The 23,352-nt window shown below is 40.8% G+C and overlaps 1 protein-coding gene across 2 annotated transcripts in view; it reads left to right on the forward strand.

Moving 5' to 3' along the window:
• Nucleotides 1-23,352, forward strand: part of utrn (utrophin) — a 177,381-nt gene that overhangs the window by 85,113 nt on the left and 68,916 nt on the right. For both annotated transcript variants that reach the window (XM_083933790.1, XM_083933791.1), the window contains exons 56-57: nucleotides 21,059-21,231; nucleotides 22,755-22,911. In XM_083933790.1, coding sequence (XP_083789916.1) covers nucleotides 21,059-21,231; nucleotides 22,755-22,911 — 330 coding nt within the window. The remainder of the gene's footprint in view (nucleotides 1-21,058; nucleotides 21,232-22,754; nucleotides 22,912-23,352) is intronic.

Below are 23,352 nucleotides of genomic sequence, written 5' to 3' on the forward strand. Positions count from 1 at the left end.
GGAAACAGCTATAGAGTCGCCATCTCAGCAAATTTATGTTGTATAGTTGAGTTTATGTTTTTAGAAGGAAACATTCTAAATTGCTAAACATTGTACAACCTTGAAATTATCTTGCTGTAGTTTTTAGGACCAGTATCAAGTACCATGACCATAACTCAACATCCTTTCTAAAAAATACATAGCTTTAATTGCACTCTGTGGTTTTTATATAGCAGTGCGCAATGTCTCATTAAAATAAACCGTACTGACATTGTGCTCCCACAGCTAAGGCGAGAAACATCCAAAGCTGCCTCTTTTTGAAATAGTGTCTAACAAAGGTACCTCAGTGTACTTTTCCACTGTACATCATTAACCTCCTCGCTGAATCCATAATAAGAGTAACCTTAATTTGAATTCCAGCCAGTGTTGTAATTAGGCCACAGTCTTCTTGTCTGCCTTCCCCTCAGTTGCTGCTCATAAATTTAACATCTGAATCAACGATGTTTGTGCTTTAGGAAGAGATAAGTAGACGACAAAACCACTCATAGAAAGTAGCGGGTCACATGAGATCATCTGTGTTTGCATTTTCCCCATGCAGCTCTTCCTCTTCTTTCTCTCACTTGCTTTTCACATTTTACTCTCTCTTGTGCCATGCCCTTGTCTCTTGTGCCAGGAAGTTTGGAGGTCATAGCTAGCTGACTGGAAGGTAGTCTCTTTTTCCTGAATGTCTGTCATCGGTTCTTGCCTAATTTTCATTGATTGATGGTAGAGGCTTTTAAATAAGTAAAAGTCAGCCATGTGATTACATTACACACAATACACATTGCCAGTACGGCAGAACGGTACGTACCCTTTTTGTGTTTTTCTTACATCTTTCACCGCAGGTAGAGATCGGAGCTCTTAATTTGGCCGCACTGTGCTGCACTGCTGAACCTTTGTCTCTACAGGACCACAGTATGTAAAAACTGTAAAATCAAAGTAAACAAATTGAGAGAGATGACCCTCACTGCACTTTCTAGAGCACGTCTTTTGAGTTTGAATCAATACTCACTTCCCCGGAAGACAAGCTCTGTAATACTGACCATTACTCTGGAGCTTTTAGTACATTTACTCTGTGTCAAAATTCCTTGTATGTTTGTTGCTTGTGTGTGATAGAGAAAGAAAGCTTGGCACGGGCTGCTGTTAGTGTCTTGGCGATTTTGAAACCTTGGAGCATCCTTATGTATCTAAAGAGCACTGTATAAGGGAGTGGTCAAGTCCGTTAAAATGAATGATATGTGAAGGCCGCGTATGTGTGTGGCTGGGAGTTTACTTGCAACATGATTTAGAGATTGGGCATTATGTCAACACAATTACTGCATCACAACTCTCCCACTCAGGGTTAAGTGGACTAACGGAGGCATAAAGCGTAAATCACATCCCGCCGTTGGACTCCAAGCGGGTCTGATGACAGTCCTGGTTGTGGAAGGAGAATAATGGGAAGAATAAGTGCAGTGTTGGAACCTTAAATTTGGTTATAATAAAAGTTTCACTCAGTGCGATTGTTGAGTGCAGATAGTATCAGTGTCAGTGGTAACTCAAGTTGTTTATTTGTTTTTTCTTCTTTCTTTTATATCCACTGTTCTTTCTGCTTTAAGCCGACTTGGTTTAAGGCCATCACGCACTGAATAGAATTTTTCTGTTATTTCAAGTGTGGAAGATTCGTGATGGTAAACATCTATCGCCAGGATGTCCTGGATTCTTCAAAGCATGTTATTATTTCATTATTTTTAGCCTGGAAAAATAGGATCTCAGCCACATACTAGGTTCAATTACAGAGAGGCTGCTGTCATCAGAGATGACGGCTCAGCAGTTCAGGCTTCGTTAAATAAGGGGAACTGTATTATTATATTTTTAAGCACTGCCAGTCAGAAACATGCATTATGCTAATATACAATACACAGATACACAAGGAGATGCAAAAAAAACTGTGTGCTAATCATATAAAACAAACTGACCCACTGCTGGACAATATGGGCACGCAGAACTACAGAACCAAGTTTTAATTTGAACATTATAAATCTATTCCATGTGAATTAGATTTTACCACTTTTATTTGCTCAGCAAAAGTATATTGGGATGATATTTTAACAGACGGCTAATAGCCTCATATACTCAGTACTTCTGAACTTGACTTGACTCTTGACTTGACTTTACTTCACTGAGTGATTAAATAAATCTCAAAGCTCTCATGTTGAAACCACTGCAGCCTCAGTGCTTTATACTCTTACTCTGTTGCTGTTTTCATTCTGTTTTACAGTATCTGTGTTGGCAATATAAAGTTATCAGTTCCCATCGTGCCTTCGGCTGGCTTCTGTTGCAGACTACTGAATCTGTCAAGCCAACATACAAAAATGAAACAGTTTCTTTCTTCTCCAGTCTGTTTTCTTCTTTATCCAGCTGCTGAATGTATAGCGGGTTAGAGGAGGGTTAATTGGGTACCAAAAGTTAAGCATCTGCTGACATCACTCATATCCACAAGCACTAAATAGATGCAAATCATAGGCATGAAAATAGAACTTAGCGGTCATCTTGCTCTCAGCCCAGACAGATATTACTGCCACTTAACAGGAACGGCATTAAAGATTCTGATGTATTTCTTAGTATGTTCTACATTAAAGAGCTCATCCTCGCTGTTAGGTGATGATATGACATGAAAGGTTTTTCATCCCTTCCCACTGGAAGGTGCACTCAGGAAATGAGCTCATGTCTTGAGTTCAACTTCTACCCACTAGTTGGACAGTTTAATGTATTGCATGTTTGATTGCCATGAAATTTTCTACAGACATTCATAGTCACAAAGAATGAATGCTATTGACTTAAGTGATCCTTAGACTTTTCCTCTGGCACCAGATAGTTTTTGTTTTTAGTGAAATGTCTAGGACAACTTTATACTCATAACCTAGGTGATCCCTTGATTACGAAAGGTTAGCACTCGAAAACACAAAACTAAGATGATGAACATGATGATGGTTCCGCCTGCTGAACATCACCCTGTTAATATTGTTATTGTTCACATGTTAGCAAGCTGACATAAGGATTTAGTTCAAAGCCGTGCTGTGCCCAAGTACAGCCGCAGAGTGCCGTTAGCATGGCTGCAGACTCTTATTGCATAACAGATGCTATTTATATGCTATTTATAGCAAAAATTAGCAGTGCACTTTCTTCCATTGAAGTAATTTCTTGTATTACGTGTGCTGCTTTGACAATGTTTTACATCACTTTGAGATTACCCAATACAAAATGTCCTTTGAAAACAGGGCTGTTTCAGTTGTCATTAAGTCAGCTTTTTGCTCTATTTAAAGCATCTTTGAGCTACAGCTGTAACAGCACAAGCCTCAACGATTAGACAAGCCTTTGAAACAAACCATGAAATTGATGACAAGCTAACAAGTAATCCTCAGACTCCATTTGAATAAAGAACAATCCATTCAAATTAGGCATAAAATTGATGCCATGCCAACATTAAAAGTTAACTATATACAACATTCCAAAGTATAATTTGGTGTACATCAGAGTAGCTTTTTGTAATTCAGTATTTGTAAGAGTCTCTGAGGATGTGTTCATATCAGTTTGGTAATTTATTGTATGGCGGTATGATAGATATGGTTTAGCGTAACCAAGGAGATTAGAGAGTACTGTTAGTAGAAGATTACAGTATAGTTGCTGTGATGGTCATTAAGTATTGGAAAGCTTCACAAAGACACTTCACTAAGTTATCATGTGTTTAGTTTATTATTAAAGTACCTTATTTGCAACCTTGTAACATGTTTTTATATCGGTGTTGTTTTTCTTTGCAGTCACAATGTTCTGTTTTAACGACTTGTCAGACTGTGCCTTCTCTGTATTTGAATGATTAACAGGATTCATTTCTGTATTCGTAATGATTTTCAATGTCTGTAAATGTGTTGGCGTATGGACTTTTCACAGGGTATCAAACTAATGTGTACAAGTGTTTATGAACTGCATATTTCAGGGATCGCTTTAGTTCACCATAATTGGACAGGCCTTTCATCTCTCGCTCTTACTGATTTTGAATATGCGTTTCCTCATCGAGGCAGATCAAAGGCAGCACATACAGATTAAAAAGAAGACAGTATAAATGTGTGTGTGTGTGCACTCATGCATGCGTGTCTGAATACTCATCATAAAAAGAACATCTGAGGGAACACTGATATCAGCCCCCTCTGTTCTGTGTTTATCACTTTTTATCGGTTTGTCTTAATCCTTATCTAACGGCACAGCATCCAGCTCAAATTACGACATATCTGAAACACTTTTTTAATAATGGGGTAGAAAATCCAACTTTGGCCATTGGCTCTTTAAACCCACATGAAGTGATTTTGACCACTAGTGTGTAAAAAATAGAAATAAAATAAACCCTCCCTCATACATTGTCTGTAATAATGTGTTAGCAAACACTCACCCAACATTACTTGTGCAGCACTACCAGAGAACATAGATTTTTGATCAGATTTGGTCTCCAACTCCAAGAAAAATAATTGTGTCCCTTTGTCTTCTCACATGTTTGTCTCTCCACACTAGCTACTTTACTTGATGCCATTTTTTGCTGGACAAGTAGTAAATAAAATTGTCTTGCGTGAGCTAGTATGCATGGAGGCCCACAATTTTGAAAGTTTTTTAGACTGGGTGTTGACTCTCAGTTGGATCGGCACCGCCAGCAACCCTTTCACATTTCAGGGAGTCACTTGATTAAATGTTAATATAATAAACACTGCTCAAGGAGGTTTTTTTCATTACTGTGCAGCACTGTTGGTGCCTTAAGTAGAAAGTATGGATGAATGACAGGGAGAGTGTAAAGAGGGAAAGTGACAGTGAGTTGGGTTGCTCGGTAACAGAGCTGCACAGTTTATTATTGCTTGTTAATGATCAGACGTGACCACATAAATGTGAGGCCAGTTTGCAAATACAGGTAAAGCTTAAGTAAGTAAAAAAAAGGTTGTTATTTTCTCTAGTGACGTTTAAAAGGCTGTTTAATACGACTAATAAATCTAAACCTTTTCTAAATGAAACCATTTAATCCCAAATGTCCAGTCATTTATATCTGATTTCTTTAGTGACCAGTGCATGTGCTTTTTCTCAACACTCACAAGATGTTTGACAAGCCAGCGATAACACAAAATCAATATTTAGTTCAGATGCAATAACGTAAAAGTTGCTTCGTCTGTTAATGGATTGCTCCCTGCTTCTGGGAAACAGACCAAGAGCCCTGGCCCAAGGTGATGAGTAATGGTGAGAAGTGGAGATGTGAAACATGCTAATGTTATATTCTTCAATAAAAAGAAAATTGGAGGCATTGGATGGGCAGTGAGTTAGATGTTATTTTTGTTAGATTTGTAATCTATTCCTTATTTAATCTATACATGGTCACGTATGAGATTTGGAAAGTCTCTGGGTTATGACTGTAATGCTAACTACCTCATTATTCTCCTATCAATTCAAATGTTCTATGGCCGGTCTCATTTCCTCATGTCATCTTATGACCCACGACGACTCAAACATTTCTCCTAGGAATGCAGAAAGATGTTTAACATGTACATTTGCATCCATCTGCGACTTTGCAGTCTAAAGGCATACTTACGTAACATTTGTGTCTCCTTCAGTGCTGTTTGAGGAGTGTGCGGTGTAGCCTCAACGGACCTGGCCCAGTCTGTGTGTGTTTGCCACTGTTCTCACCCTACCTACCCCCCGGCCCTCTCATCTTCATTTGAGGCACTGAGCCATGGCAGACACCACCGAGGCCCCAATGAGAACAAGCAGTGCTACTTTATTTTTTTTTCCCTCATCTCTCTCATTTTCCTCCTACTCCTCATGCTCTTGCTCCTCAGTGATGGAAGCAGCTGTTGTTTGTTCATTAACTTCTTTTAGGTAGCAGACATATCCCACAGAGTTAAAGTCATGTGCTCATGCAATCACACACACTAACACACGTACACTGCCACACACAAACACAAACACAGACGCACACCAACACCTTGTTTTCCTTTTAGCACATATCTCTCTCGATCTTGCTTTTGCAAAATCATTCTGTCTATCCATCTAATTAGACTAATTGAGTTTTCTTTGCCCTGAAGAGTCTCACTCGTTTTATGACACAATTCGTAAGAGCATTGCTTTTGTTTGATCAGTCAGGGAGTTTGAGGAAGAGAAAGGCGCAGACAGATCAAACTGCAGAATGTGTTTATATTTTTGTGCAGGCTCAAAACAATCTCCCTCTGTGCGAATAAAGGCAAAAAGGAAATGTCAGTCTTTCGAGCCACATGCGCTGTCTCTCTGATCTTTACGTCTCTCTCCCCACTTCCCCTGTCCCTCTCACAGATTCATTTGAATAACCCTCTGGTGTACTTGTAAGTGGAAGTTCAAAGCTGTGTCACCATGTCCTCTCCGCAACTTTTGATTGGAAGCGGATTGCCCTGATTTCCACATTGAGGTCATGTTAGTGTAATGCATACAGAAACAACAAAGTTGGATGAAGTTGTATTCTCATCCCTTCTGGTCTGTTTGTTTGTCAGGTTATTTTATAATGTTATAAGATCTGCACAAAACTTTGTGTCGATGAGGAAGCAGTGAACTTTTCTCATTGACAGATCAAAGGGGTGTGTGATTAAAAGGCATGTTACTTCAGAACAGATTTATGTAACACCATCAATCTTATGTGTTTATACACAGAAGAGGCAAATCCTCTATAATTGGCCCTGTCAAACAATGTCTGGCCCCTAGAGATCTCATTTCCAGCCTGCCAGTTTTTTCTGATATTTGATACCATACTCAAAATGACCCTTTCAGTCATAGTTTCTGAACAAATATGTGCTGATTGGACATGCACTGTTGCTAAATTCACTCAAAATTAGTGGGTAGAATTAAATAAATGGTACATTTAATGCATGTGCAATCATGAAAATGTTTGCATCTCCTAATGTGAAACTGGATGACTATCAATAGACCCTGAACAATGATGCACATGCAACTTATTTAAGTACCATTAGGAGCAACATAGTAGGACACTTTTTGGCATCAAATCCTGTTCAATGACAATATCCAGGTGTATATAGTTAATTTATGTTTAAATAATTTTTTTTAAAAACTTCATTAGATACTACTCTATCAAATATGTTTGCTACAAGAGGGAATGCAATGGATTTTGGAAACTCTAAGAATGCCATTTCCTCAGGATTTCAACAATGAAAAATGTCTGTGAGGACACCCATATAACAGCTGACAGATGATGTTGTCCCAGAATAAATGCATTTTGCTTCACAGCTATTCATTTGAATGAATTGGATGTTAAATGTATTCATGCTCCCATACTGGCCTGACATCTGTTCTGTGTGTATCTGTACCCTTGCTTGTCCTCGACTGACCATGTCCCAATTGGGAAATGATTTGAGTTTTATCTTGAAAACTGATACAGTGCAGGGTAAGCTGTTTGTGTGCTTGTCTGTTTTTGCAGGTGTTATGCTATTAAACAGAACTATAACTTGAGTTCAAAGAGCAGCAAAGATAAATTACTTTTAATTTATATTTCTCCAGACAACATCCCGTAAACACTTTACAACAGGAGACAACCATTCGACCCATTAAAAGATAACGTTTAAATAAACCTATAGTGAGACTTCACAGTCATGATGCGTGTCTACACATTGGCACTATTCAATTTCACCTTGATATTTAGTGGTAATAACAACTTGTTGTTGTCACTGTCATGCCCTACTGAGTTGATCGCCTCTAAAAATGAGTGGTTGTCATATTAATGATACCCTTTGACAACTTCTCTTTTTTGGGGCTTCGCCTTTAGTGCCCCTCAACAACCTGCAATGGGCCACATCCCGGACTTTTTTTCTCATCTCTTCTTGATCTGAGTATGTAGGCAATGTTCTCGGGAAGGGGGCTTCAGGCATGACATCAAACTAATGTTAGGAGTTATTCCATCCCAATGAATCTGCAGAACTCAATTTTCCCTCAGTTAACGTCTGAGAGAATTTGTCTCATTAGTAGCATGAATAAGACACAGTCAAGTGTGTAGCTAATTAGTGTGATGAATAATTGTTGGAATTTAATGTTAAGGGTTGTGTGAAATGATAAAGCACATCAACTGCAGACAGATATCTCTGTATGAAGTCTACATTTCAGTCTACAAAAGGAGTTCACTCTAATCTGTTAAGCAGTGATCATGCATTATCATATACAATAAGTGGAACATGCCTCAGTAATTGCCCAATCAGTATAATGATCCCTACTCAGACTTGTGTTTTGAACACATTGTCTGAAATAGGTTTTTGGTTGTTGGTAGTTATTAGTGTTGAGATACTGAATACTGCTAGCGACAGCAGAGCCCTGAGGCAGACAGTGCTGTTGGTCGACTCCCCGCCAACTCTAAAGGAGGTGTGCATGCTAAAAAGTTCAACAACAAAAAAAATCTTTCAAGTGGTCTTGATTCCTCCTCTGGAGGGAGTAGTAAGTACAGGCATGTCTGGAGTGGAGTGTGCCGTCCTGGCTTCGGGATTTTACAATTATATAGCTGGATGTGATCCCTGGAGAGAGAGCCGATAAGGCCATGAAGACACAGAATATTACGTAAGCTATTCCCATATGGTCTGTCTGTGTGAGAGTCAACAGGGAACAACCAAGAGCTGTGTCAGTGAAAAGGGAGAAAAAGGGGCAAAGATGATTTAAGGATTGGATTTTCATGGCGATGACTAGAGAACATTGCCTTTGTCACTGAAGAAAAGGAGACGTGTATCTCTAGAGATGAAACACTTTCAGAGAGAACCCAAAGGGACTACAGGACACTCTCTCTCCTTTCAAATTTCTTATTTTCACCATACGCCCAGTGGAGTGAAAAAAGCGATTCAGTGCTCGTCCACAGAAAGAGAAATTGAGCTCAGCAGTCTTAGAACATCATGTGCTAAGTTGTTGCAACGTACAGACCATCTTCAGGGAGCAGAGTGCCGCACGCTGACGACATTCATCAAACTTGTAATGGATTCACAGTGGGAGACTGCATATGAAACTCCCGTCATGTCTATGAGAATTGCAGCACTTTAGACCAGGGTATAAATGTGCTCCTGCTGGTACGACACTGAGTCAAATCTGTGGTTGCACTGGATATCACGACGCTGTATATCACACACCATAAAATGAGTCATTTAACTCAACAATAGCAGACGGTTTTATAAGTAGAAAGAGATATATGAAGTGGGAAGTTGAGGGAAGCAGTGGATAGGGAAGGGAGGAGGACATATGAAGACTCCAACCAGAGTTGTGCTTGACTGATGGGTGAAGTAATTTAGCTCAGCACGACAGAACACACTGTGCCGCTATAGACCTAGACGGCTCTCTTGCACTAAACATACCGGGAAGTAATAAGCCAGCCGTCAGCCAGTTGTTGTGCTGTAGGGGGGTGAGCTCAGAGGGAGGACAACCTGTGGGGGTTAGATATCTCACTCACCTTCCCTGAGCAATAAACTAGCTGGGAGGAGGAAGAGGAGGAGGAGAAGAGAGTAAAAAAAAGGGAAAAGATGAGTAGGATGAAATAGATCTGCCGAAAGCGCGAGATAGAGGAGGGAGGAGAGGGAAGAAAGAGGAGTTGCAGTTAACAGGAGCAGTGGAGGAAGACGATTATGACTAAGAGAAGGGATGAAATGTTTATGGGGGGTAGGATAGTGAAGCAGAGGTGTGGAGTTAGCACATAGGCTATATAACCAGAAAACTATACTGCAATAAAAAAGAACTCATCACACATTTATGCACCCACTATGTCGGTGTCATCGCTCCCTCCTCGCTGTCTCATATCGTCAACACTAACGCTGTCTTATTGTGTATCCACTGAACACCGCCGGCTTTGATTTCGTTTGGCACCTTGGCATCGGTCTAATAGTGTTTGTTTGAATCTCCTCAGGGTTTGACTTTGATAAACTTAGGAAGTAATAACGGCAAAGCATTTGGAAGAGAAGGGAAGGTTGGGCATATTTTTCTGAGCAGCAAACCTTTACAACCTTGTCAGAGTGGTAATGTAAAATATATTTGTTTTTTCAAAAGGTACCATTTAAAGAAAGACCTACAGAGGGCAGACCAATTAACTTGGGTATGATATACTGCACATATTATCAAGTACTATCTTACCCTACCCTACCCTACCATAATATCGCCTCAGCTCACACTTTATTGAACATTGACTCAGTGCCCAGCAGAGATATTTTAGCTGTTTCCTTATAGATGTATTTTCAATTCCTGCAGTCTCCTCACCTGTCATGCCAGAAGAGTTTGGTTTGAATTGTTTGCGCAATTTCTTCTCCCCAATTATTCTTCCTCCTCCAATATCCCTTCACCTTAAATCAACATGGGCCTTGTTGAATCCCTCTTTAGTGCCCTCTGTGTGTCTTTCTAACCTTTCTTTGGGCTTCTTTTGGCTTTATTACACTTTACTCAAGAGGGGGAGCAACAGGAAACAAAAGTCACCCAGCCTGACTCAAACTAAGGGTGTTCATGGACAGTGCCCTAAAAGTTCCTTATTAAAGCAATTTCAAACATGTTTTCTAATAGTTAAACAGAGACATTTTTTTAATAAATTGTATAAATCTTTGAACAAAGCTTTTGGTCCCTAGAAAAATCCTGGCTGTGGTGTACTGTAACATTGTAGCGGTTGTGTTTGGAAACTCCAGGATCTTATCTTTCCCCTGAACTGCAGCACTGTTGAGAGTCCCACCCAGTGGTTCATCCCTGAGGAGCCAGACAGCAACTCTGTTTGTAGCATGTAGGCACACACACACACACACACACACACACACACACACACACACACACACACACACACACACACACACACACACACACACACACACACACACACACACACACACACACACACACTCACACACCCCTCTGCTGTGTGATTTTTGGATCATGGAAAAATGAATCTGCTGCTTGTTCTCTCTGTGCTGTTTTTCATTAAATAGCGACAGAGAGGAATGTGGGTTGTGGTCATCGATCCAAACAATCTTCAATCAACAGGAGCCGTATTATATATAGATTTTTAACTGTAATGAAGCTCTAATTCTCATACAGACGTCATCTAAAAATCCCAGCTGGGCTATCTATATGATCAATAGAGCAGTTATGGGGGGGGGGGGGGGGGCAGATTATCTTATCCCTGCACGCTCAAAACTGAACTTCATCCAGCAGGGCCACTCCGACTGGGAAACTCTTCCGTAAACTGTCTCAGGGACACCAGAATCTAACAGCGAGTCTCAAAAGTCAATTTTGATCAGCGTTGTGAAGGGTGGGTCCGTTTTTTACAAACTCACAGTGTCCAGAGGGTTTAAGGTCATCCTTTTGGCATCTCTGAATGGTGTTTTTGTTTTCCTTCAGTTTGCCGCCTGAAGGCAAAGATAATGTTTGAAGTTGAGGGGGAAATGCAGGGCAATATTAATATTTATGAAGCCAGTGTATCAGCAAACAGTCATTTGTTCTCTTTAAAATCCATATTGACTTGATATAGGGGGGTATATTAAAGAGGATGTGTGGGTGGCAGTGGTGATGTTGATGAATATTTAAGTTCACAGAAAAGTTTGATTACCAGGTGGATTGTCGGGCTGTTATGAACTTTAGTGAAATTGTTTTTTTGGTGCAGGTGGGGGCAGGGGAAGGAGGATTTGAACACACCCTTTCCCACATTATCTGTTATTCATCTGTTTTCTGTCTCCTCTGAAATGACTGGAAAGTAACCTCAGGTAATCCATTCATGCCTTTGAAGCAAAACACTCTACTTTTGGCTTTTGAGGGGACGATAAAATATGTTCCATTACTGATATTATTGCCGTCTTTCTCACTTTTTTTCATTACTTTTTGTACTGAATTCACTTAAGCGTGAACTAATTCATCATCCTCTCCATTAATTTTTCTTCTCTTGTCTCTTGCTCTAGGCAAGGCCTCAGCACATGGCTGTCTGCACTTTTTTTTATAGTACAGTATAATGACAATAACAGTAATTTTCCTCATCTTCTTCAGGGCTGTCTGTGTTTTTGGGTTAGATTTTCTTAGCATGTGTGTGTTTAGAGAGAATTTGTTGCAGAATATACTGCTTGTTTCAATCATCACGCTTCATTGTTTCTCCTTCCCCCTCCAACTGGGAGGTCTTACTGTAGTTATTGTTTGTGATAGTTCAATATTTTGACATCAGCTTCATTACTCCCCTGTGTTTTTGTTCACACAATGATCTTCTACAGCTTGAAACAGCCTTTTCTCATGCAACAGTCTAATTAGTGCAGTCACCTAACCTTTCAAGGTCCTTTTCCTCCTTACCAAATTCAGAGGGTGGCAGGCTCATGCAGTAATTGTACTCCTATATCTGCACCTTCAGAAGCGATCACGTCACAGTAAGAGTCACTTTTCCCCCCTGTACTGTACTTTGGTGTACTGCGGCTACGTGCTGACAGACCACCCATTACGGTCAAGATCGTCAGTTCCCATGTGGCAGAGCACTTCAAATAGTGGTGAGGAGTGGAGAGAAAGTAGAAGAGATGCCCTGCAGGAGGTAAGCAGTGATACAAATTAAGAGGGAGGGGCAGAACTCTTTGAACACTTGTGAAAAGCAGGGTGATAAGAACTTAGAGGGCCCTCCGCAGCCTCTGGTTTTAAAATTCAGTCAATTCAGCAAGTCGATTTTACTTAAAATGTAGTGACTGGAAAACTTTTGCTTAAAAGGATATTTAAGGAATTTATTATTCCCTGAGGCCTCAGTTTCAGTGTTGAACTGTTTAATTTTTCACAAATTTATGAAATCAAACCTCATTTTGATACCGATGTTTTTTTTCCCCAGAAATAGGCAATTAATGCATTTACATACTGCAATTACCTCTCCATATAATTGTTATTCACATATGTAATCCAGCATTACTGGTTATGACTATCTCATTGATATCTGCCTCAGTGTTTAATTCCACTTTCCCTGCACTATATTAAGTTACTGCTAATGCAAAACAAATGTTTTCTTCTGCTGCTGGTTCACATTAATACCCTTCAACTGGCGGTCAACACGGTGGCTTTTATGGTTAAGCAGTCATAGGAAATGAAATGTATGTGTTAGAGGTGACTGCTTACTGTGTATGGTCTTATACACACAACCCCAGAGCCACTGTGTTCATCTCTTGCACAAGGATTAGCATTCAAGAGCCCCCACATTTCACCTCAATCTTAAGGTCATCTCCCAAGTGTTTGTAGACACACAAAAACACTAAAGGCCAACCATAATCAATAGCTGATTATCGGGCAACAGCACGCAGAGCTCCTAATCAATTTCAATTTCCCTGTTCAGCAGCTTACATATGAATTTCAGGATGTCCTTTTTCATGCTTATGAATACAAGGATGTGACTCGTGGTTCATTATTGGATCCGTGGAATAAGTTATTAGTGATTTGCACGACCTTTGACTCCAGTTGTCTTTCTCTAATTGCAGCTCTGTCAAATCAGCAGAGGTCAGCTGTCAATTGAGTGGCGGACAGAGGCTTTCTAATGTGCACATTAACAGTTCACAGACTCATGCTTTATTGCTTTTACAATGTGCGTATTCCCATTGCGCTCTACTTGCTCTTGTTTTGTTGTTTATGGAGTTGTCTTGATATTGGTTGGAGTTGTGTAGACATATGTTCAGATTTAGACAGGAAGCAGATGAATAAGTCCTTCACTTGAGTCATGTAGCCAGGCTTTGTCAGAAATACATGTAAGTACCTCATCCAGTTGGTTTGAGCAGAGACTGCGACAGCAAGAGAATGAATTGCGTGCAGTACTTCAGTCCTTTCAGGGGGCATATATTCTGTTTGACTTATTTGTATGTGGTCCAGAAAAGGGTGTTGTTTCCTGGGAGACACAGGACACGAAGCAAATGTGGATTACGCAAGCATGCTATTGAACAGCACCATTTTGTCAATGGCATGTCATCTACCAAACTATTTCATCCTCCTATCCAACAATCAAACTGGGAGCTGCACTAACCTTGTGTTGACAAAAGCGATGATGTGATGAGCGGGATGTGATGGCTGAAAGTATTCTTCACTCTGATCGTGTTTTCATAGAAAATAAAGGATAACTATTCTTTGAGTAAAGCTCAAGTGTAAACTTGAAGCTGTGACTACTACAGCAGGATTGCACAAAAAAATTAAATAAAGGGTGACATACAGGAAGAGCTCCATCATCTCTGCACACCTGCTACAATTTCTTCCACAGTTCGACAGGCTTTTCGTGCTGCCAAATGAGCAGCAGAGAAGGACTGCCAGTTATACACACAAATACACATATACACAAACAAAATCCTGGCCCTAATCTCCCCAGAAGGGTACTGCCCTCCTAACAGGAAGAGGAGTGTCAGTGATAACCCGGGGCACAGGAAGTGACTTCATGGGATGTGGCCTATTTGTGAGAATTATAGTGGAATGCTGCAGCTACATTGATTTTTGTCAGACACTATCCATTGGAGAGGCAGGAAGTGATCTGACTGGGGAATAGCCTCTGAGCAAGACCATGGTAGATGGGTCTGCTAGGGAAATTTGGCTCTGGGTGTATCTGTGTTTATGTGGCAATGTGTGTGTTTGTTCACTCTGGTGTTCATTTGCTCTGTTTGTGATTCTGCGATATGGTTACTCAACTTTATTTAGACGGTGTGGCCTCTGCTCCCTCTTGACATAATCTTAGAAAGCAAAACTGTTGTGCTGCTGCCTCCTCTCTTGCAGCTGTTGCTCTTTGACTCTGTGGCAGTCTTCTCTTTCTTTTTTGTTTTCTAGGTAAAGTAGTTAGGTTAGTAGCGAGACAAGGTTAGGTGCATGTGTTTGAGGATTTTATAGATTTATATTTTAGATTGAGTATTCCTGCTCATCTCTCAGTTCTTTGTTTTGTGTTACCTCTGTTGGTGAAAGAGTAAAACACTCAGAGATAGATAAATAGATGGATTTTTTGGAGCCAGCCTCAAGTGGCCATTTGAGGACCTGCTGTTTGTGGCACTTCGGCATGGGCTTCATTTCTCAGCCTTGGAGGTTGCCACTGGAGAGCAACCAAAGCTGTGATGGACCGGGCAGAAAGAAGAGATTTTTGACTTAGTTTCTTCCTCTCCTTCCTTTTTCAGCCTCAATCCTCACTGTGAATTGTTGGCATATGTACCCCCAAAAAATCTCATGCTGGATTCTCTCTCTCTCTCTCTCTCTCTCTCTCTCTCTCTCTCTCTCTCTCTCTCTCTCTCTCTCTCTCTCTCTCTCTCTCTCTCTCTCTCTCTCTCTCTCTCTCTCTCTCTCTCCCCCTCTCTCCCTCTCTCCTTCTATCTCTATCATCTTTCAGTTTTCTCTCTGTCTCTTTTGACTCACCCTCACACCCTTTCTTTTCTTATGTTTTCTTATCTGCTCGGCTGACTTTTATTATTGTTCCTGTTTTTTTCCTTGCCCCTTCTTGGTGCTGCTCCTCAGATCTCGTTGTCACTGCCTCATTCTTCTCAATCAGTCAACTTTTCTCTCCTCCCCTTGCCTGAGGGATTGGAAGCGTTTCGTTCTTAGCTCTGTATTGGCCCTAGTCCGCTTGGTTTAGTAATGAAGCCCAACATTCACCCACACATCTCCTGCCTTAAGCTCCATATAGATGTGTGTGTGTTTGCATTCTTAATAAGTGTCTGTTTTGTGAATGACAGTCCAGGAGTTGCAACTTTCAAAAACATGTACCCTTGGTAAGCCAAGATTGCCAAACATGTTTCACAGAAAGGTTGTTGCATCTCTTTTTTTCCCATTAATCTCATCTTCTACTCATTGTGAAATTAGTCATGCTTGTCAGATGTGCATATTCCCACCAGTTAATTCTACATCATTCGCTGGAAAGTCCTCCAATAGTATATATTTGTCGGCATATATTAAAAATGCTGTTTAAGGGCCTTGAGTATGTAAATAGTTTTAATTAGCAAAGCGTACATCAAAGTCTTTCTCTTATGAATATGCAATGTTGTATTGTATCCTTTTTTTTCTCTCACTTGACAGCCATCTGTCTGCCTGTCTTTGATGCACACCACATGTTTACCCTGCTGTTCAAAATGCCAACACACACTCACACACAAACACTTCCACATACAGGTATAATATATGGAATGCATTTTAATGCCATTCTCACATCTCTTTAACATAGCCCTATAGACCACTACCCAAGCCTTTTCAAACATGTTATTTATTTATAGATTAATTTAAATCATTTAGCCTTTGTTCTATACAGCACTCACATTATGCAGTACTCTGCAGGCTGATGGTATTCAAATTATGGGCTCTGAACTGTAACAGGCTTCAGTAACTTAGTACAGAACTCTGTACAGAAGATTGAATCTGCCCTGTTCTGACACCCAACCACCACACATTCTGAACTTCTATTGCTTTCTTTTTTATTCTTTTAACAAAAGAGTCATGCTTCCATCACCACTGAGCCAGATAGATAGAAAGTTCCACTAGTGGAGCTCTGTTCACTTGGCCCTCTGCCCTTACTTTCTTTGTTTTAATCCTCACAGACACCCTTTTTCTTCTTAGTCCTCTGTTTCTGCCATCTTGCACTTGCTCTTTAGTCACTTCCATCTTTTAGCCATTGTTATTTCTAAATACTAACCCTTATTTTACTGCTAAATTCCACATGAAGTTCTTACTTTTATCCAAAATTCTCCTCTCTCAAGCTCACTGCCCACACAGGCCTCAGGAAGTGGGTGTGTCGCGTTTAGTTTAGGGGGGAAAGAGAGAGAGAGGTAGAGGGAGGAGGGGAAAGGGAGGATACTGATCAAAATAATAAACAGCTGCGTGAAAGAGTGGAGTGAGTGGCCAGAGAGAAGGAGAGCAGCAGAGAACGAGGGGAAAGGGATGTGGACACCAGTGACCCCAGAGGGGAGAAAAAAACAAAGAAGAAACATAACTTTTTATGACATTTTCCTCATCCCAGGGGGGATGGGAGAACGGATGACAAACCTCTCCCACTTCTCAAGACGCAAAGAGGGGATAATCGGCAGAGCTTAGACTCCAAAAGGCCGGCGAGACAGACTCCCTACTCTGGATCGAAACACCAAGTCTTGAGGCAGCTCTCTGCAAACACGTGGCTCCAGAAAAAGAAGAAGGCATTCTTTGACTAAGTGGCCCAGTCATGGCAGTGATTAGGAGGGTGTGATGGAGCGAGACCAGACTGAGGCTGTAGTCGTGAGGGGCTGGTAGTAAGGCAGACACTATGGTGACTCTGTTTCTTTCAGCGCTACCTTTTACTCAGGGGAATGAGAGGGCAAACCATGTGCCTCTTTGTGCTGTCGTCTCTCCACTTGAAGTGTGTAGAGTTGTGTGACTGGCAGGAATAGAGTGCTTTTTATCAGAATAATTGAGAGCAAATGCCCCAGCCCTGCCTTGGGTAGGACTACCGTACATCGTGTAAACAGCTTCCTTCATGCCGACAGGAGAAGTGGAGGAAGGGAGGAGTAGCAAAGTCGAAGGAAAGAGCCATACCTGTCCTTTGGCCTTCTTCAGGTTTACATTAACCGGCTGGTCCATCAAGACAAAAATCGCTGTCTCCACTTTGCAGACCCCGACCCAAGATTTGTTGGATTTTTCTCTGAGTTTTATTGTCCCATTCCTAGCCAGAGACTACGCTTTCAGCCACCAGCCTCTACTTTGTCAAAGCTCCTGTAGCACCATTATAAATCCCAATTTAGTCCCAGCTCTGAAGCATGACTGCAGGGTAGCTGTCATTCCCCTTTCTCAGCTTGGCTGCCTTTCCCAAGAGGATGCTACGAACATGTGGAGGGATTGGGCGAGCACATGCACCGCCACACGTGCAGAAGTGCTGCCAAGGGGTGTGTGATGTGTGTAAATTGCTTGTTTTGGGACTGAAACCCAAATTTGACCCTCCTGCGTTTGAATTTCTTACAAGAGCTGGGTTTCTTGGTGGTTGGATTCAAGTTTGTTCATACTTTGGATTGAGTATTGATCCCAGCCCTGACCTGGAAGGTATCTGTTTTGACTGTAACCCCTGGGGGACATTTCTACCTGTGCTGAATCCTTGCCGACTTTCCACCTGTATGATAGTAGAGAACATGTAGGCGGTGGAGGGGACAGGAGAAGTCTGTGCACACATTCCAATATGATTGGCTTGAACTTCAGCTTGCAGGAGCTACTCAGAAAGCTTGAACAGGTATATATCCACTGATGTTTAGATTCATTTTTGATGACAGCTTGGTCATGGACTCACAGTGGCTTTTGAATGCAATCTTGTAAACACCATGAATACAAACACAGTCACCTTTCATTCTTCAGCTCCCCTTTTGTTTGTAGTTGTGGACCTAATGTAGTCAGATTTGTGAGGTCTGAGCAGTCATTATTGAACTCATTAAAATGGTATAATCGGTTCTGGCCTGCTTTGCTAGTTATTAGAGGGCGAAAACCATGCAGAGAGAGAATTAGTAAAGAATGAAACCCAGAGCCTCAAATTAGGCCTAATTCTTTCAAAGCAAACCTTTCCAGTAATTGTTTTATTAAAGGCTAATGACAAACAAGGCTTCACCCAGTAAGTATCATTTGTCAATGTGAAATACTTATTTTGGGCAAAAATATCAGCAAAAGGACAATGTGTTTGTGTGAATTTTACTTCAGCCACAGCTTAACTGTGTGTTTAATGATTTTAATCTTCATAAACATCTAAGTATAGTTGTAACTTCAGTTAGCATGGGAGAGTCTGTCACATCCTATCTGGGCTGCAAGCAGCCTGCAGCCAACAATTCTTTATCACTCATAACAGTGTGCATGAGATTCCAAACCCATTAACCTTTCTGTTGCCTTTCTACCAACACAGGCACACACGCTTACATAAAAGCTTATGTGTTTTCACTGTCATCAGTATCTAAAGCTAAGCTAAGGGCTTACATCTTTGTGTGTGAGAGTATGTGCATGTAGGTGTATGGAAGTTAAAGAGCGAAATTTGATGTCTTATATATCCACATTCAGTCAATTTCTATCAATAACCCATAAATAAAACATTGAAAAGTGGAGAACAGGCTTTTCATAGCTGAAACGGTGACCTGTTGAAAACATAATTTTTTGGTGGTGGTGGTACGTGCGTGCGTGTGTGTGTGTGCGTAGCTTTGTAGATGAATATATGTGCCTCTGTATGCCCACACAGTCTGTGCCTTCTGTGTTGTGTATGTGTGCAGTTACTATTACTTCCAGTGGAAGTAGAAGCGCTGAAGAAAAGGAAAAGTGAGGCACTTGGGTAATGACTTGAAACAGGGCCAGCTGGCTTACTGGCAAAATGACTCTGTATTTCACTCTTTGTCTGTCCTTCTGTCTTCCTTTTTCTATATGTCTGTCTTTTTCTCTCCTTTTCTCTTTCCATCTCGTTCTCCTTATGCCTATCTCTCTCTCTCTCACTTTGTCTGGTCTATGACCTTTAAAAGGCATTTGATTTGTGTCAAAAAGCCAGCAGATGATTATCCTGGCAGATCACAGTCGAGGGGTTTGCTTCAGCCTTTGTAAAATAGCTATTGGCATTCAGTAAATTGCAGCACTGTGTCAAGGATGACTGTGGTAATTGATAGTTATTTTGTGTGTAATCTGGTTTAACTGTAGCTGGAATTCCATTTAATCCACTTTTTTTCAAAAAACACAGTTTACAGAGTAGCTGAGGTGTGGTCACATTACCCACTTACAATCACATGTTGTCAGGTGCACATAAATCAACTGTGTGTGTCTCTGATGTGTTTTACCTTTAGTATATTCCCTCTATATTATGTTATCTACAGTATGCAGCTATAAGTGGTGTGTGTGTGATTTGACTGGTGAGCGCCATTGGGTAAACTGTATCCAACATACAAACATTTTAAGTTAATTTAAAGAATTTGAGAGCTGAGAACAGTCTTGCCAACTGTTAATAACCTCTCTTTATAATTGTTAATTTATTTTAATATCCTAGAACAGTGCTGCAACATTAATTTAATTTCCCCAGATGAGGCAGTTTTACAGTAATTGTAAAATGAAAAGGTTGATTGCATACTGTAATGCAACAATGAGGAGGATACACAAGCAACAACTGCAGGCACTTAAGATGGGTCGTTTAACCCACAATGACCACAATATCTTTTTTTGTTACTTTACTGTAGTAGGCTATAGATCTCATTAAACTTTTATCTTTTATCTACACTCATTTGGTGCGATTTGCAAATCAGTCTCTGTGCTGCAGGCAGTGTTACACTTATCCATATGGTATTGGAGTCTTTTCATCATCTGTAGTTCAAATGGGTTGAACTGAGGGGAGACCCACTAGAGAGAGGAGAAAATGGAGCAGTTTTACACATCTAAAAATAAAACATTTGACAGGATCCACTCCTTGCGTCATCCCCCTTGTGTTTGCACCCTCACACACAAACACTCACACGTAGCCTTTGAGATGTGGTTGTGTAATAGAGCTGCCTTGTTCAGGACAGTGACAAACACATGAAAAACCATACTTTGTCACAGTATTGAATGTAGTTGCCTCTTGCAGCCACACACACTTAATAACAATACTTTGGAATAGCACTGCAATACATTAGTATTGCATACTGTCTCCGGGCATTAAATTAGCAAAGCTTGCTTTGGTGTTGCCCTGGTACAACCTAATGCAGTATTAGTATGGAGGCAGACATTGCCTAGGGACTTGCTTCTGGTTGGGGCGGGCCTTCGTAGTCAGTGAAAGGGTAGAAGTTGAAAATCTCTTTAGTCAAAGAGTCAGAAAGTACCTCAAGGACATTTCATGAAAATATAAACTTCTCTGCCCTCTGGAAATGTTATGTGGTATGATGTGAACCCTTAAAACTAGTCATTTTGACAAAATCCAACGTTATTTTCGGTCCATGAATAATCAGCTGTGACAGCCCAGAAGACTCTGACGTTGTTGGGCATTTTTTTTTTTTTTTATGAGCTTGCTTCACTGACTGCCCTTGACTGTGCATTTGCTAGGGCACTTTAGTTTCCCTGAAGAAAATCGTTTTTGTCTGTGTATTTGTAGGATATCCAGGCTGAGATCGATGCCCACAATGACATCTACAAGAGTGTGGACGGGAATAAGTCGAAGATGGTCAAGGCTCTGGGCAGCTCAGAGGAAGCTGTGTTCCTTCAACACAGACTGGATGATATGAACCAACGCTGGAGCGACCTGAAGGCCAAATCAGCCAACATCCGGTCAGTAAAAATTCAATACTTACAAATAGAAATGTTTGTTTGCTCTAGTGTTTGTAGTTATTCAGCTCAGATTCAGCTTGCAATTTTCTGCTCTGTTGCTGCTCTGCTGAAAAAAAACCATCTCAGCAGAAGGTCTCTGCCTCAGTTTACCATTTGGACCAACCAGGGGAAGTGAAACACATTGAAGAAGTGAGAAATGTAATTCTCACATATTAAATGAGAAAATAAGACAACAAAAAGGAAAGTTCAAAAGGTTAAGGTTGTAAACACTGAATTCTATCTGAAACACCAGACTCTTTATTTTTAGGAAATATTTCTAAAAAAAAAAAAAATTCTTTACACCCCATCCTAGGTTTAACTCGAATTATATAAACCTTATTGTTTACTGGGGCTTAGACTACTCTCAGCCCATGAAAATAAAACATAGCCCTGTTCATAATGGAATATAACTCACATGGCTATGAATTATTGGAAAACAACGTGACCGCATGTTGTGGACTATTTAAACAGTTGTTGTGTTTCCTGTCAGTTGTTTCGACACAGTAGCTCCTGTGTTCCACATGTCCACCATCGAGCACAGGGATGAAATACAGCTCCAAAAGAACATGAGGGTCGCCACAGTGGCGCATAAACTTCTGAGGACAGAGACAATGCAGCGTCAGCCGCAACCTTGGAATAAATAAATAATGTTGGCGATGCAGAGAGTGAAGAAAGTGAAGGTGGAAGTGAAGTTGACAGGGCCAGATGGAGATGTTGAAACTGAGAGAAGGAGGGAGGATGGAGGGAAGCAGCAGAGGAGGATGACAAAAGCTTTAGTGGCAGGGGAAAGGGTTGGAGGGGCTGAATGAAAATCAGGTTAAATTAAAAAATGTGCAGGAAAGGATTCTGCACTGCACCTTGGGTCAAGGTCAAGCATTGCAAACATAAAAGGTTGGACTTGTTCCAGAGGAAGACAAGTGCAAGAAAAATAGACAGTGAGAGATCAGTCTGTGTGGGCGGTGGACTACGTTGTGTGTTGATTGTATACAGCCCATTATGCCTTAATTGCAGTACATGTGTAATTATGACTAACTCAACGAGCGGCAATAGGTCTCTGCACACAGTGTTCAGATACATTATGCCTGGAGGAGAGGAGAAAAACAAAAGTGCAGTGTATGTATGCTACAACCCACGCAATTAGCAGCCAACTGTGTTCACTTTTATGAATAACACGTACCCCAGGAGGCCAGCAACCCTCTAGAGTGGTCAGCATTCAGGTTTTTACAGAGGTTTTGTAGCAATAAAAGCTTTTTGTTGATTTAATCTTTTATGGTTTTTTTTATACAAGTAATAAGCTTTTAACATTATCAGTTTCCTAAAAAATAAAAGAATATATGTTGTTTTACTTATGTCTCTTAAATAGATCTGATTTATTTGATAGATTATTTGATTCGTCAGCACAAGTCTGTATATGCTGTATAAGAGTGAGAGCTGAAAATGCATATACTATATTAATTGTTTAAGCGAATTGTGTATGTTGGCAGAGCCCATCTGGAGGCGAGTGCGGAGCGCTGGTCTCGTCTGCTGGGCCTCCTGGAGGAGCTGTGGAGGTGGATCTGCATGAAGGATGAGGAGCTGGCCAAGCAGATGCCAGTCGGAGGAGATGTCCCCACCCTGCTGCAACAGCAAAATCACTGCACGGTATGTTCTGTCGTACAGGCAATGCTCTGTCTATGATTTACAAGATTGATCATCATACTTTTTGCTCAGTGTTTTCTTCAGTTCTTTATAGAAGAGAAAGCATTTCTCCTGTATTAGCATTTTAGAACCATACCAAACCTTATTTTGCCTCATTAGACCTTTCTTAATGACTCTTTGGGTGTGTACAGACTGTGACACCTCTCTGCTCCTGCTAAGATGGAGAACTTTATCATTCCTATAGGTTGATTAATTCCTACCAATCTCCAACCTGAGCAGAGTTCTAATTAGCTGAAAATTCGAAAACACCTCAGTGGGTGTTCAGGTCCTTTAAGTCAAAAGCAACTGGATGATTGAGAATCTAAATAAGCATCATGTTGATAACATGACCACCACTGCAGGAAAAGCACGGGTATTACTAAAAACATTAACAATGGCTCCGTT

This window comes from Echiichthys vipera (assembly GCF_963691815.1).
Source record: "Echiichthys vipera genome assembly, chromosome: 19".
Lineage (NCBI taxonomy): Eukaryota > Metazoa > Chordata > Actinopteri > Perciformes > Trachinidae > Echiichthys > Echiichthys vipera.